At 37.0% G+C, this 15,068-nt stretch overlaps 3 protein-coding genes across 4 annotated transcripts; 1 reads left to right on the top strand and 2 right to left on the bottom strand.

The window, feature by feature from the left end:
- Positions 1-369: 369 nt before the first annotated feature.
- bbs10 (Bardet-Biedl syndrome 10) lies at positions 370-5,114 on the bottom strand. 2 transcript variants are annotated; one of them, XM_082181301.1, is made up of 3 exons: positions 5,060-5,114; positions 4,486-4,655; positions 370-3,672 (listed from the first exon to the last, which is right to left on the bottom strand). In XM_082181301.1, exons 2-3 carry the CDS (start codon positions 4,653-4,655, stop codon positions 2,124-2,126), a joined length of 1,719 nt encoding a protein of 572 aa, XP_082037427.1. In that variant the 5' UTR covers positions 5,060-5,114; the 3' UTR covers positions 370-2,123. The 2 variants fall into 2 exon arrangements, with proteins under 2 accessions (XP_082037427.1, XP_082037426.1); XM_082181300.1 differs by having other exon boundaries at positions 4,486-4,687; positions 5,060-5,098.
- Positions 5,115-6,063: 949 nt separating this feature from the next.
- syt1b (synaptotagmin Ib) lies at positions 6,064-11,259 on the top strand. The gene is made up of 9 exons (XM_082182754.1): positions 6,064-6,324; positions 6,885-7,066; positions 7,173-7,348; positions 8,684-8,797; positions 8,964-9,131; positions 9,297-9,464; positions 10,214-10,331; positions 10,438-10,571; positions 10,664-11,259. Exons 2-9 carry the CDS (start codon positions 6,886-6,888, stop codon positions 10,865-10,867), a joined length of 1,263 nt encoding a protein of 420 aa, XP_082038880.1. The 5' UTR covers positions 6,064-6,324; position 6,885; the 3' UTR covers positions 10,868-11,259.
- A 134-nt stretch (positions 11,260-11,393) lies between these two features.
- On the bottom strand, positions 11,394-14,831 carry tmem253 (transmembrane protein 253). The gene is made up of 7 exons (XM_082182758.1): positions 14,669-14,831; positions 14,272-14,436; positions 13,616-13,726; positions 13,429-13,485; positions 12,090-12,197; positions 11,855-12,001; positions 11,394-11,750 (listed from the first exon to the last, which is right to left on the bottom strand). The coding sequence occupies exons 1-7, from the start codon at positions 14,684-14,686 to the stop codon at positions 11,697-11,699; spliced, it is 660 nt and encodes a 219-aa protein (XP_082038884.1). The 5' UTR covers positions 14,687-14,831; the 3' UTR covers positions 11,394-11,696.
- Between the last annotated feature and the right edge of the window lie 237 nt (positions 14,832-15,068).

Here is a 15,068-nt window from a genome sequence, read left to right as displayed (position 1 = left end):
CACATTCAAACACAAAAACGATCCATCAAATGTTACCGTCATTGTGTATTGTCTACCAAGTATTGAGGTCTTTGCATTCACATGATGCTTAACATCTGACATGATATAGTATAAATTACTTAGATAATCTAAGTAAAACACATACTATAAATGACTGGTATAATTCAATATTATTGTTTGAGTGAAATGTAATGCAAAGGAAATTTCAACTAAATCGATAATAATCAACCTATTACTAGCCAAGTTAAAATGACTTATTTTCTTTGTTACTTTCACTTAACTAGGTTAAGTAAAGTTTACTTAATTCCATATTCCAAGTACATTTAACTTAAAGATTTCTAATTAAAGCTACTGATAAATATGTTTAGTGGCATTTTCTGAGTGGAAAAAGTTGCCTAGCTTTTTTCAAGTAAATCCTACTCCAAATTTTTTTCAGTGAATGCAACGTAACTGCCTTTTATATTTATTTTCTTTTAAAGTGCCTCTTTTATGCTATTTTAAAGGTTCCCAGGTTTAAATGCATCCATGGTAAAAAATTAAATAATTCTTGCATTGTCTTATAATATACATTGTATCACCGCTTTTCCTGTCTGAAACAGTTTGATCAAGGATCCGGTCACTAAACCCCTCCTTTCGGCAAGCCTACTCTGCTCTGATTTGTCAGAAGGCCCAGTCTGTTGTGATTGGTCAATCTCTTACAGCGTGTGTCGGTAAATAAACGTCCATTACCATAACTGAATTTCAGCTCCGGAGGCTTCCAATGCGCTTGATACACACGGTGATAGAAACAGTAACAATGGTGTTGGTTTTTCCATATCAATTCGAGAGGAAGTCCTTATTATTTTTTGAAGTGTATGCAAAGTGGATTTGCTTTCGCAGAACAGAAAACAGCATCTTCTTGTAATTTCGAGCAAAACGAACCAAACTCTTAACCAAACGTCAAAGTAGACGTTATTCGCGGGCGGCAAATGAGGGCCGTATGCTGAATTCATGCAAATTTGTTACATTGTTACGTAGGTATGTAGACTGCAATTACTGACGACTCGTTTCGGCAGTTCAGAATCTATTCTTTCTTATTGGAGACAATATCTTTATCTGCAGTTCACTTTGATCTTTAATACTTTACATTTTACATTCACAAACAGCTATATTACACACTGCATGAAAGGTATAATATTTGAAAAAGCATAATGAACTTTATGATTTATTCCTGGGATAGCAAAGCTGAATTTACTGCATCAGTATTTAGTGACACATGATTCTTCAAATTTGGTGATCAACATTTCTTCTTATTATCAATATTGAAAACAGTCAGGCTGCTTAATATTTTTGTGGTAAACTTTTCAGGATTCTTTGATAAATAAACAAAAACCCCTTTTTATTAGAAATAGATATCTAATGTAACATAATAAATGTCTTTACTGTCACTTTTGATCAATTGAATGAGTCCTTGCTAAATAAAAATTATTAATTTCTTTCCAAAATAATCTTACTGACCACAAACTTTTGAATTGTACTACTTTTATTGTTTTTTTTTTTTAAAAAACAACTGTTTTGTTTCTACAACATTAGTCAACAATGATTTAAAACTTTTTTTTAACTAATTGAAACAATTTTGTATTTCAGTGTTAACTGCATAGAACTGTTTTACAAATATTCCTCCAACTTGCAACAAACACTATAAATATATAAATATTCTTATGAACATATGTTCAATAGAATATTTTATATAAATAAATATATCTGGATTCTCAAAAAACACTTAAGAATGTCTGAATGTTTTCGCATTATATATCAAAATATAAAAGCAAGTGGCACTAAAAGAAAAAGAAAGAAAGAAATTTGTAGGCTTTAAATGCACTGTTCTACAGGGACATCATACATCTAATAAAAATTACCAGGTGTTTAAAGTCATTGCAAAATGGGCTCAAATATTTAAAGTTAGTTCTGAGAGAAGGTTTAGCAGCATTTGTTTGCAGATGCCACTTGGTATTATTTATGTATGTAATGCAAGAACATTCAGATGTTCTTAAGCATCCAATACTTTTTGGAGCCACTTCGTTCAGATGGCACAGTGAATAGAATTTACACACAACATTATAGGCTTGGATATTCAGTGCGGCTTATGCATCTGTTCTTTGAGTGGAGTTTGAGTGCTCTTTCATTGCTTCCTCCTCTTCCTCATCCTCCTCAGAGTGTGTTTGTGGGCCGGTGCGTAATGGAGAGCGGGTGTGTAAAATAGCCCCTACACATAAGAGTCTGTGCAAACACTGCAACACAGAAACAACCAGCTGCTGTTTACCACTGACCGACTCCAGACACGGTGCCAATTCAGAACTCTCACTGAACCCGAGCCCAGACTTTAGGTCTGGCAATTCCGACCCTCGCAATTTGGCCCTGTCCAATTGCTTAAGATCACTTAAGAAACATGTCTGGATATTCAAGAAGCTTCTTTGATTGTGAGAGTATAAAGTTCTAGGCACACACAACAAAGCCTCTGCCAGCAACCTACAGCACTCTGGGTCACCACAGTTACGTTCGTTCAGCAGGAAATGATGTAGCAAGAACTCAAACATGCCGCCAACGGGAAGCACTCCACCTGCACACATAATTCCACCCCACAGGTCTTGAGTTAAAAGCGTGCTTTGTGATTGGTCGGCAGCAGGAATGGCGCTTTGAAACGTCCGAGACAGATGCTGCAACATCGCAAACACACCTCGGCTCACACACACAGTCTGGTCAAGCAATCCTGGTGCCGGTGCACAAAGAACAAGTGTGTGTGTGTGCGACACCGTTCCCAGACAGGCATAGCGATGCCCACCAAGTTGCACACGTCTACAGTACTTTAGCGTCACGAGGTGTTGAAGAGGTGGATGAGAGAGTGTTTCTGCAGCACTGATGTTGGAAAGCAAGTCCAGCTGGGCCGAGTCGACAAACTCAAGTAGAGCGATGTGGTTCAGTCGAGCCCATTGCACCACACTTTCCGGCTGCTTCACGGATGAGAGCAGCACATGCACCTGTAAGTCTAATAAACTCAATAACTTTTGCTTCATGATGCTCTCTGTACGGTGCAGCCAGTCTTGTTGAACGCATATGGATATGTTGTCACCTGCGGTAACAATAGTAGGCCCAAAACTCTCATATAAAATGAGTGCTTTTACTGGTCCTTGTAGTTCAGTCCACACCGACCAATCATGAGTCACAACCAGGCCTTCAATCACCTCTGAGGAGCCAATAGGAAGTCCTGTCACTGATGTATGCAGTAAAGAGAAGTGCGAATGTATGAATGAGATTGCTTCTACTGCGTCTTGATCTTGACTGACTTTGTGGTAGAACTCACACAGGACTCGTTTCAGTATTTCAGCCTGGCCAATCGCAACTCTTCCAGAAATATACCCGCCAATCAACAAATCAAGGATTCTGCCCTCCCGTTTGTAACTATGGCGACTACAGCACAATGAGGCATATGGGGTAATTTTGTGTATTATGGCTTCATCCAACTCCTTCCGGCTGACAGCGAGAAGGCGATTAGCAAGATTTCTAAGGCCAGGGCCAGTCCAAGATCCCGCAGAGTTCCGAACTCCTCGTAAAAGTGCGGCCAGCAGGAGAATGAAAGACTTTGTGCCGTCTCCAGTAGCTTTAGCATGTGCACACATGCAGTCCAACACCATCCTAAAGAACAAAGACAACAAAAATATGTGAAATAAATCCACATCATTGTCATTTAATAATAATTAATATACATAAACCCTGAAAAATGTCAGAACTGTTAGTTTCTCTCTAGTTTTAGGCTTTTAAATATGAATAGGCTACATATATTTTACATATTTGTTTTCATACTAGAGACTTGCCCTAAAACCCTACATTTAATAATATTTTATATCTAATTCATTATATCTTTCTATCTATGTATCTCTCTCTCACTCACTCACTCTCTCTCTCTCTATATATATAGAGAGAGAGAGAGACAGATAGATAGATAGATAGATACATAGATGATAGACAGACAGATAAATACATAGATAGATGATAGATAGACAGACAGACGATAGATAGACAATTCTTAATTATTATAACGATTAAATAAATCAAAAGTGACAGTACTTTTACATTGTTACAAAAAAATCAATTAATGTTAATCTATCTAATTAATCTATCTAATGCTGTTATATGATGTATCATGGTTCTCACAAAAATATTTAGCAGCACAACGGTTTTCAAAATTGATAATAATAAGAAATGTTTCTTGAGCAGCAAACCAGCGTATTAGAATGATTTCTGAAGGATCATGTGACCCTGAAGACTGGAGTAATGATGCTGAAAATTCAGCTTGAATGACTACATGAATACTTCACATTTTAAAATATATTAAAATAGAAAATAAAAAGGTATATGCATATTGGAATATGATTCAGCAAACAAAACCATACTCCAATCTTGCAGTTATGAGCAATACTTTTATTTCTTTAAAGAGAGTATGGGCACCTGGCCATCGGGTGCTCCAGGTGTAGTGCGCAGAGAAGGCGCTGTCCGTGTCTACTAACGAGTGTTTCTCCTGTGTCTCGAGTGAACAACACACTCCCGCCGTCAGGCCCGAGACAGCGACGCACGACACACTCCAGCGCTGCGAGCACACACACACACTCCTCGAGCATCTGCAGGGGACACAACAAAAACCAGCAAACACCTTACAGCAACATAAAGCAATGTATGCGCAAAGACACAAATTATACATCATATTTCCAACGAACTAGCAAACTTGTGAGCATTTATTAGCACATTTGTGAATCAGGCAGATGCACAAGCCACCAACGAGTTCAGTGATGTTCGTCATATAACTATAATAACACTGGGTACAAGTTACAGAAGAAATAGAAAAACAAGAAGCCAATGAACTGAACCAAAACAAACCCAAAACTACCTTTCGTGCTCGAATCATAAAACTTAAAACAAACTGAACAAGAAATAAAAGAGGATTAATATTAATTTAAGTGTCAGGATACAACATATAAAAACGATCACTTTAACCTGTGTAAAATTATTTTGAAATGATAAAAACCTTCTAATCCGGTGAGCATCCTCTCAAGCGTCATGCAGTATCCAGGCGACGCTCTTCTTCTACCATGTGTTGTTGTTTTTCCTGCCAGCATAGCGGAATATACTGACACCTACCGGACAATATTAATGATTTATGAAAGTAATGTTTAACAAAAATAAACATTTTAAATATATTGCATGCTTCCTTTTGCATTGAAATTAAGTAATTTCTGCAGTTGTAACAACTGCAATGTAGACCTAATGATAACCAGTTCTTTGTACTATCATTAAACTATGATGATATACACATTTTAAAGACTAAAAAAGGAACGTTTAATGAGTAAACGCTTTGTATTTCATTGAAATGCACAATATCAAACAATTTCTGTGCAAAAGGAAAGATATTCTATAGTCTATATCGTTTGTTTCCATCAAGGACTAAAAATTAAAAAAGGTAATTGCGACATTTACGACAGTTTATCTCATAATTCGGTCAATTCAGAGGAAAATGTCAAAAGTGCGAGTCATAGCCTAACGTTAAACTCGGAATTGCGAGGAAAAAAAGTCTGAATTTCAGTTTGTATCTCGCAATTCTGCCTTTTTCTCTTAGAACTGTGAGATATAAACTCCACAATTGTGAGTTATAAAGTCAGAACTGCGTGATTTAAACGCGCAACCGCGAGAATAAAGTCACAATTAGCCTACCTTTTAACTTTTTTTATTCCTTACAAGCTTCAATAACATATATGTAGCCTACTCACTCCAAAATATATATAATTAAATATTCAAGAAATGTTTATTATGCTACAATAGCCTATAGGCTACTGCAATTAAAACAACAGTAGGCTAGGCTATATTTTTGACTATTTGACTGACAGAGTGTGTTGGAAATGATGACGTTCTAGGGTGGCAATGACATTTAGACATTTCTGTGTCCTACAAAGATTTTGGGAAATAATGCTTAATGTGACCCCTACTTTTCAAATATTTTCTGTTATAACCTTTGTCATAATGTCCATTTGGTTCCACCCACTGCTGCACAGCTTGCCAATTGGATGCTTCTTACAGTCACTCTCTCTCTCTCTCTCTCTCTCTCTCTCTCATTCTCTCTTTAGCAGTGGTCAGTCAATCATTATAATATTTTCTTTCTTTTAAAAGAGACTCACAAGACGCACAAGACTTCTCTCCCTCATTATCTTTGTTTTCTGTCTTTAATTTTCTGTTCTTGCTCTACAATAATTCAGATAAACTGTCAGTCCGAGGGCACTCCTCAAATCAGAGCAGCAGGTAAGTGTTCTCCCTCCTCAAATTTAGTGTGAATCTTTACGATCCTTAGATTATAGTGAACTTTAATGTGCTTATACAAGATCATGTTGTGTCCCAGGTTCTGCATGTATTTTTACATAAACTATATAATGCTTTGAATAAATTCTGAATGCCTCTGAGGTTTGCAAATATTAGAAGGATATGTTTGATGGTTTATTTATTGGTGTATATGCATGTTTATTATTATTTGTCGTGCATATTCAGGTATAAGTTTGAGTCAGCAGAGCATCTCAGGGGTATCAGTGTCACTGGCTTTCTGTGTCTCATTTTACTGTAAAGAGAGAGAAAATCAATAAATTCCTACTCAGCATTTCTTAAAATAATCCAAGGTTAAGGAGCGTCATGTCACCTGCTGTGTGCGCTGAATGTGAACCTGTCTTTGCCTTTACGCTTTATAATAAGCTCCTAATTCATTAGCATTAAGATCACTATGCAAATGCAAAAGGTCTTAAGGGAGTTAAAAACTTTATAAAGTCGCATGCAACTCTTAGATAATGCAACTGTCTGCTGCTTGGCTTCAGAATGCATGAGGGCGATGCTCTACTGGCTAGTCCTTCCTTATCTCCAGCATCTCCAGCACAGAATGGATCAAAGGTACCTGGACCTACGAGTTCTCCACCCGCTGCTGTTCAGCCTACAACTGCAGAGAGTTTGGCCCATAGCATCAGAAGCAAGTTTCTGAATGAGCTTCATAAAGTCCCATGTGAGTACACAGTCTCTCTCTCTTACTTATACACTCACACACCTTTGTATTTATTGTAATTTCTGTGTGTGTGTGTGTGTGTGTGTGTGTGTGTGTGTTGTTTCAGTACCATCCTGGGCATTGGTGGCATTCGGCTTCCTCGTAGTCCTCATCACGTTAAGCTGCTGCCTGTGTTTATGCAAAAAGATGATATTTAAGAAGAAAAAAGATAAGGGTGGGAAAGAAAAAAATGAAAAGAACACCATAAATATGTCAAGCGTCAAAGAAGAGGGAACAAAACAGGTACAAATTATTAAACAAATTGATGATTAATTGAATTCATATACAGTGTCCTGCATCTGACACACACAAACACACTGTGCAGAAGTTTTGAGTCAGTAAGACTTTTTTGGGGGGAAGAAATTAATACTTTTATTCAGCAAGGACCCATTAAATTGATCAAAAATGAGAGAGAAAACACTGCTACAAAATATTTCTAATTCAAATAAATACTGTTCTTTTGAACTCTCTATACATCAAAGAAAAAACATGTATCACAGTTTCCTCAAAATATTAAGCAAAAACTGTTTTCAACATTGATAATAACTAGATGTACCGCATGGCGGTACAAAATATGACCGCCGCTCAGGCCTGCACTGGCTTTCCACAAAAATAAATGACGTGGAGCAATTTGGCTGTATTGCGTGTTTATGTATATACCTAAAAAAAGTAGTAGTATGTGCATGTCTGTCTGTGTGTGTATGTATGTGTGTGTGTTTGTGTATGTGTGTGTCTGTGTGTGTATGTATGCGTACGTACATGTGTGTGTGTGTTTGTGTGTGTGTGTCTGTGCATGTGGATTTGTATGTGTGTGTATGGGTGTGTGTCTGTGCGTGTGGATGTCAGTGTGTGTGCATGCTTGCGTTTGTTTGTATTCCTGCATGTGTGTGTGTGTGTGACAGTATCATCCTAAACCAGCAACCCTTCGCTCAACACCACCTAAATGTGCACATAAATGAATTTATTTTATACCCCCCCATGGATGAAATTCTACGAAACTTAGCATACCCCCAGAGGATGTCAAGTTAATCATACACATGAAATATGGTGCAGTTCTGAACATCTCAACTGAAGATAGGGGCGATTAAAGCAGAATAATATTGCATTTTCATTTTTTATGGGAGGGGCGCAAATCACAAATGAGTGATTATGGGCTAGGTTGATGTGGGCCCTTAAGACCAACATACCATCAAAATGTCTTCATCCTCGGTGCCACGGTTCAGATAGTTATTTAGGAAAAACTGAATTTTTTGGGTTTGGGGGGGCCCAGCGCGGGGGGGGGGGGGGGGGGGGGGGGAGTGGCCCCCGGGGACCAAACGAAATTTTTCTGTAAAAGTCTAGTGGGGCTACATGCCCACCAAATTTCATGTTCCCCGGTGTTTCGGTGTCCCTGGTATCGTTGACGAAAAATTCAGTAGATGACAAAAAAAAAAAAAAAAAAACTTTGACAATCCCTATATGACCGCTTTCGCTAGCGGCGGTCATAATAATGAATGTTCTTGAGCACCAAATCAGCATATTAGAATGATTTCTGAAGGATCATGTGACTGAAGAATTGTAATAATATTGTATTTACAGGCTGTCCATCACGGTATTGATTCTGACCCCAAAGAAGAGGATCCAGAGTCTAAAGAGGCTGCAAAATTGGGAAAACTTCTCTATACCCTTGACTACAACTTCACTGACAGCGCGGTATGAATACAAATCAGTGACCTGTGTTAATTCAGTCATCCATATTAATGAGAGAAACTTGCTTAAGCATTGCAATTATAATGTTGGTGTGGAGAACTGTATTTTGAAATAAAATTATGAATAATAATAACATTAATATAAAAATATGACTTTCTTTCTTGTTCAGTTAATTGTGGGTGTGATTCAGGCAGAAGGTCTTGCTGCTATGGATATGAGTGGCACTTCGGATCCCTATGTGAAAGTCTACCTACTCCCTGACAAGAAGAAAAAATTTGAGACAAAAGTGCACCGCAAAACACTAGATCCGACTTTTAATGAGCACTTCACCTTTAAGGTACCTCTTAAAATCCACTTACACTAAAAATCCTTAATGGAAGGAATGTTAGAGAGGTCCCAGCATACAAATTCACAATTACAAATGTGCTATGGGGACAATAATGCATTTAATTGTATACAAATATTATCGGAAACGTATGAGACTCTGCCTTTCTATCTGCAGGTTCCATATGCAGAGCTTGGTGGAAAGACGCTGGTCATGACAGTGTATGACTTTGACCGTTTCTCCAAACATGATGCTATTGGGGATGTGAGGGTGCAGATGAATAAGGTGGACTTCAGTCATCTAACAGAAGAGTGGAGAGATCTGCAGAAAGCCGAGAAAGAGGAGGTACGAGTGAAGAAGGGATTCTTGAATACATAAACTCCAGGGTTGGGCAAAAAAAACCTTCATTCTTGAGTTGGAATTTGAATTGAATAGGCCACAACCTACAGCATGCTGAAGTGGAATGACACAAAACAATTAGTACAACACAAGCATGCTTTGCAACAAATACATTATTAACTTTGATTAGAATATATATTCACAATATTATATATTAAAACACATGTGAGTAGAATATTAAAATGTACTTTCCATTATATAAAGATTCATAGAAAAAAAGAGGAAAGTATAAACTTAAATAATTAAATTAAATATTCTATATTTACTAGCCAAAAGAGATGTCCAGCCTAGGAAAATCTCCAGCCTTTATTTTTACATTACTAAAAATTAGTTCAAGACAAGAGTTGTTTATAGTAAAATAAAACCTGTAACTGTAGTTTATCTTTTTTTGCCAAATAATTTAGTCAGATAAACACCTTAACCAAGTTTAGTGTTTTGTTCTTCCCTCATATTTAAAAAATAAAATATTTTTCTCATATTTTGGTGGTTTAATCGAAATTATAGGGTCATCAAAAGCCAATATCCCCTCTGGACATCACTTATATACATATATACATACATACACATAATGACTTGGGCAAAGTTGCTTATAGTCAGATATTTAGTTTGATTCTTTGGCTGTTGATTTATGCAGAAATGTGTTGATTTCTGGATGAGTGAAATAACAATTGACTTTTGTGTTGTTGACTCAACAGCATGAGCGGTTAGGTGATGTTTGCTTGTCTCTACGCTATGTACCCACTGCTGGAAAGCTGACCGTTGTCGTTCTGGAGGCCAAAAACCTCAAAAAAATGGATGTGGGTGGTCTCTCAGGTGGGTGAAAAAGTGCCCAATTATATAATGACACATTTCAGATCACAGGTCTGAAATATCTTTCCACCTAGTTCACTGATTCTGACATTATATATCTGTCCTACAGACCCATATGTAAAAATCCACCTGATGCAGAATGGCAAAAGACTGAAAAAGAAGAAAACCACAATTAAGAAAAACACACTAAACCCATATTACAACGAATCATTTAGTTTTGAAGTTCCATCTGAGCACATTCAGGTAGAGTTCTGGTCATCTTAAAATTATTTTAAATGTCTTCTGAGTCTTCTGAAATGGACCACACTGATGGTTCTTGTCTTGTCTCCTTATAGAAAGTGCAGGTTGTGGTGACGGCGTTAGACTACGACAAAATTGGGAAGAATGATGCCATTGGAAAGGTTTTCCTTGGAATGAACAGCTCAGGAACGGAGCAGCGCCATTGGTCAGATATGTTAGCCAATCCAAGAAGACCCATTGCCCAATGGCACGCCCTTAAACCTGAAGAGGATGTGGATGCTGAACTGTCAAATAAGTGAAGCTGTCTGTATGTGTGAGCATTTGCGTACTTAAATATTCAGCAGTTTGCTTTTATCTGTGAAGTTTGTGTGTATATGTATGCATGTATGTGTATGTGGGTAGAGGTTGAGGTAGATCTACTAAAATCTCATTTCTCTCAGCCACATTAATCATCAGAACCATTCATTTTCAGTATCTTGTGCAGATTGTGCAAATATAAATTAAACGATGTATTAAAGATGTAAAAACTGTATTAAAGACAACATGAAACAGCATTAACAATGCAGCTTCTGTTATAACTCTGTTTGAAACACAAAACTTAGAAAATAATGGTGAAAAGTATGTTATTACAATATTTGTTGATATATATCTTTTCCCCACGTGCAAAAATTATTACATTTTGATTATGCAATTTTCTCTTTTCTCTAGAATGATGCCCACTAATGAATTGTGAATAAGACCTGTAACATCTATTAAGAAAGTAAACTTATGTTGTCTTCACAGAATAGAACATTATTACTTTCAGCAATGGCACAACAACACATCTTAATTAAGACACAATTTAATATAATTGCACATAAATATATAAATATACAAAATCATTGACGAGTTCCATGTGATCCTCACAAATTACATGCATATGTAATGAAGTAAACATTAAATAGAACATAAATTGTATGGAACAATTGGAAGTATGCAGTATATATATATATTCAGGTTTTTGCAATATCACTGTTATTTGTAATAGTAAACTGGGTTGCAAATGCATTATTTATTTTATTCTCTATACAAAATATAATAAGCCATAAATTTGCTTGCATAAGTTTCCTGATTTCACGCACTGACAGTTCAAATGCTGAACTGTTCATTTTCCAGCAGGGGATCTGTATGTTCTTCTTTGTTCTAAGACACACAGGGTCAGATATTGCATTAATCATAAAATAAATAACCATTAATATTGCATTTATAACAGCATATTGTGGAGTTTGAAGGTGTGAATGCTGTACCTGCATTACACTGATGTAGTCCTTTCTGTAGGAGGTGCTGTAGGACTGCATACCTCTCCAAATAAGAAAAAGGCTGTACATGGCTGCAAACATACACTGGAGGATGGACATTACACCACTGCCCTTCAGCACATGCACACCAATGCGCTGAGAGAGAGAGATGAAGAGACATGAACTCATTTCCAGTGGTTTGCCAATGGCTTATTAGTGAGTGTCAGTGTCTCTGTATTCGCACCTGCTGAGGGGTGGCTTTATCAAGTTGTGCGGATTTCATAAAGAAGGGGAAAAAAGAACAAACTGCAAACAGCAAGCCGAAGATGTTCAGGCCCATCAGAGTCATGACCTACAACACAGGACATATCTCATATTACTCGAACAAGCAGACTATATGATATATTACGATGTTAACATATGACATATCATATGCTATGATACGTCATATTGCCAAGAGAGAACTGCTTGTGGTTTCGGCCAACCCAACACTTCATCACAACTTCTCCATTCAGCTAGGCTCATCAACCATTACTCCTTCCAGGACAGCCAGGAACCTTGATCGGCTAAAATTTACAGATCACATTGTTAGAACTGCCCGGTCCTGCAGATTTGCCTTATACAACATTGGGAAGATCAGGCCTTTCCAAATGGAGCATACTTCTGGTCCAAGCTTTAGTTCTATCTAGGCTGGACTATTGTAGTGCTCTCTTGGCAGGCCTTCCTTGTCAAACCTCTGCAACTGATCCAGAATGCAACAGCGAGAGTGGTCTTTAACAAGCCGAAGAGAGAGCACGTCCCACCTCTCTTCATAAGCTTGCACTGGTTGCCAATTGCAGCTCGCATTAAATTCAAGGCACTGATGTTTGCCTACAGAACAACCACTGGCTCTGCTCCCCTAAACTCACTCCAGAAGCTTGCGTTTTGCGAGTGAACGTCGCCTAGTGGTGCCATCCCAAAGTGGCACAAAATCACTTTCACTGACCTTTACCTTGACTGTTCACTGCTAGTGGAATGACCATTTTCAAGAAACGGCTAAAGAAGCATTTCGTCAACACTTGACCCATTAATACTAACACTTTCTATTATATTTCTATTCTATTTAAAAAACAAAAACCTTGTTGACTAACTAGGACTAGTCACAACACGTACATATTGTTGCTCTTTTGTTTGTTTAACTGCTTCTATTGTTCTCCTCATTTGTAAGTCGCTTTGGACAAAAGCATCTTCTAAATGGTTAAATGTAATTGGTAAATGTATAAGAACATACACAATACATTTGTCCCAAACTATACAACAAACATTTGATTTGGACATAAATATCTGAATATCATCAGACAACAAAACATCAAAAAAAAAAAAAAAAAAAAAAAAAAAAAAGAGCACAAACACACTTTTCAAGCATTTTATACAAAGACGTTTGTTGAGTTAAAAATGACAAAGCATTAAAGATATAGTTTTAGGCAAACAGTATTGTGTTTTGACTAATGAAGTATGCTTATATGCTTTGGGTCACTGTAGCTGGTTAAGGTGGAAACTCATTAAGGTCATTAAAAAAAAAAAAAGACATAAAACAAACTTACTTTGAATTTTTTGGGTTTCCTCTGGACGTCAATTGCAAGTGACCCGGTGGCTACATACTAATATAAGACATAAACATGAATATGAATACACAGATATTTAAAAAACAACTAATTAGTAACTCTACTCTAGCATGTGATAATTGCTTTGTTCTGATTTTCTGATAGAAATGTTAGTTTGAGCACTTACAAACAGACCACACCATACTGGAGCTGTCAAAGATGCAGAACAGCTGAAAGTCAAACAAGTATACGAGAAGGTGGAGAGAATACAGAAGACAGCACTGAAAATCTGAACAACCTGAGAGAGAAGAACAGAAAAAAATAATAATAATCACAGTATATACTGTCTAAAATTGGTCAAAAATAGCATGTGAAGCAGTTATATGCAACAATAAATCTTTCAAATATTAGTATGGCACATTTTGCATGTTTAATTAAGTGAGTGGTGTTAATGGTTATTTTTTTAATCTTTTTGGCAGTCCAATCAAATAATGAGTCAAGAAAAAGTTTATGATGTAGTTTATGTTATGTTTATGGTTTAAGTTCCTAATCCAAGTCAAACTGAAAATTAAAGGTGAAGTTGACCTTCAAAAATTGGAAGGGATGCATGTGTGTAAGTGGGCAAATGTTACAAGTCATCCAAGGATTCTATGTAATACAGAAAAATGAGCATACTATTCACTGTACACGTACTCTATATTGCAGAAATGTGGCATGGTAATATGCTTTTTTTTGGATAGTCTAATACTATATTAACATTCAAAGATGAGCATACATGTTTCATGTAATCAGTTTTATTGGGTTTGTTGGGTGTCTATGACAGTTAAACTAGATTTTTGTTACCCCAGAGAGAAGGATGCGGGTGTTGACCACTGTCCCAAACCAACGGACCAGTCTATCCTCCACCAGCTGTCCAGTTGCGGGGTCGGCATCTGAAACTACGCTGGGCAAAGGGCGTTCCTTAAGAAACACCTGATGAAGTCCCTCCTGGAACATGTTCTGAGTCATCTGGGACAAAACAAGTGACATCATGAGAAACAATGGCAGCAAATGGTTTGGCTATGGTGAAATTCCAAAACTGATTTTAAATTTTAGTTGTGTAATTATTAGATTGGTCAACATATACTTCTAGAGCAGTAGAACATAGGATTTACAGTCATGTCTGACAACTGAAAAAATATAAAGTCTATATCTGACTGTTATTGACAAGTCCTCACAAATAAAATAATGCATAACTTACCTCCGGAATCCCAGGCATGAAACGGTCCAAAAACCAAAACAAATCAACAAACAATGAAGTATACAGAACCACTTCAAGAAGATCCGTCTTCGTCAAATGCAGGGTCAAAGTTCTTTCTCAGGGTGCTTAAAGCCCGCCCAATAGGGAGAGTCCTGATCTGCGATTTGGCAGAATCTGGTCAAAGGTTGCTTTAGTGTCATAGTTTCATATTGGTTATTATGAATCTTGTTGCTTCTAGAGCTGCTGTAAAGCCAAAACAATCTCTGTTACTTTAATGTCCTATTATCACTGTAAAGCTGCTTTGAAACAATCTATATTGTTAAAAGTGCTATATAAATGAAGATGACTTGACTGAAAGTAAGCTTTATAAAGGGTACATTTGAATTAAAGCAACAACAAA

The sequence above is a fragment of the Leuciscus leuciscus genome (genome assembly GCF_965113295.1).
Source record: "Leuciscus leuciscus genome assembly, chromosome: 10".
NCBI lineage: Eukaryota > Metazoa > Chordata > Actinopteri > Cypriniformes > Leuciscidae > Leuciscus > Leuciscus leuciscus.
This window is presented reverse-complemented; position numbering and strand designations above follow the sequence as displayed.

What these genes read in the sequence shown, in the direction of transcription:
- bbs10 (XM_082181300.1), bottom strand. Translation starts at nt 5,093, where the DNA reads ATGACGCTTGAGAGGATGCTCACCGGATTAGAAG. An exon ending in GATGCTCACCGGATTAGAAG is followed by an intron (nt 4,688 to 5,059) that starts GTTTTTATCATT and finishes TGTTGCTGTAAG; the next exon opens with GTGTTTGCTGGTTTTTGTTG. An exon ending in CTGGAGCACCCGATGGCCAG is followed by an intron (nt 3,673 to 4,485) that starts GTGCCCATACTC and finishes TTTGTTCTTTAG; the next exon opens with GATGGTGTTGGACTGCATGT.
- syt1b (XM_082182754.1), top strand. Translation starts at nt 6,886, where the DNA reads ATGCATGAGGGCGATGCTCTACTGGCTAGTCCTTCCTTATCTCCAGCA. An exon ending in AAGAAGAGGGAACAAAACAG is followed by an intron (nt 7,349 to 8,683) that starts GTACAAATTATT and finishes TTGTATTTACAG; the next exon opens with GCTGTCCATCACGGTATTGA. An exon ending in TTCCATCTGAGCACATTCAG is followed by an intron (nt 10,572 to 10,663) that starts GTAGAGTTCTGG and finishes GTCTCCTTATAG; the next exon opens with AAAGTGCAGGTTGTGGTGAC.
- tmem253 (XM_082182758.1), bottom strand. An exon ending in CAGTATGGTGTGGTCTGTTT is followed by an intron (nt 13,486 to 13,615) that starts GTAAGTGCTCAA and finishes GTCTTATATTAG; the next exon opens with TATGTAGCCACCGGGTCACT. An exon ending in ACTACATCAGTGTAATGCAG is followed by an intron (nt 11,751 to 11,854) that starts GTACAGCATTCA and finishes TGTGTGTCTTAG; the next exon opens with AACAAAGAAGAACATACAGA.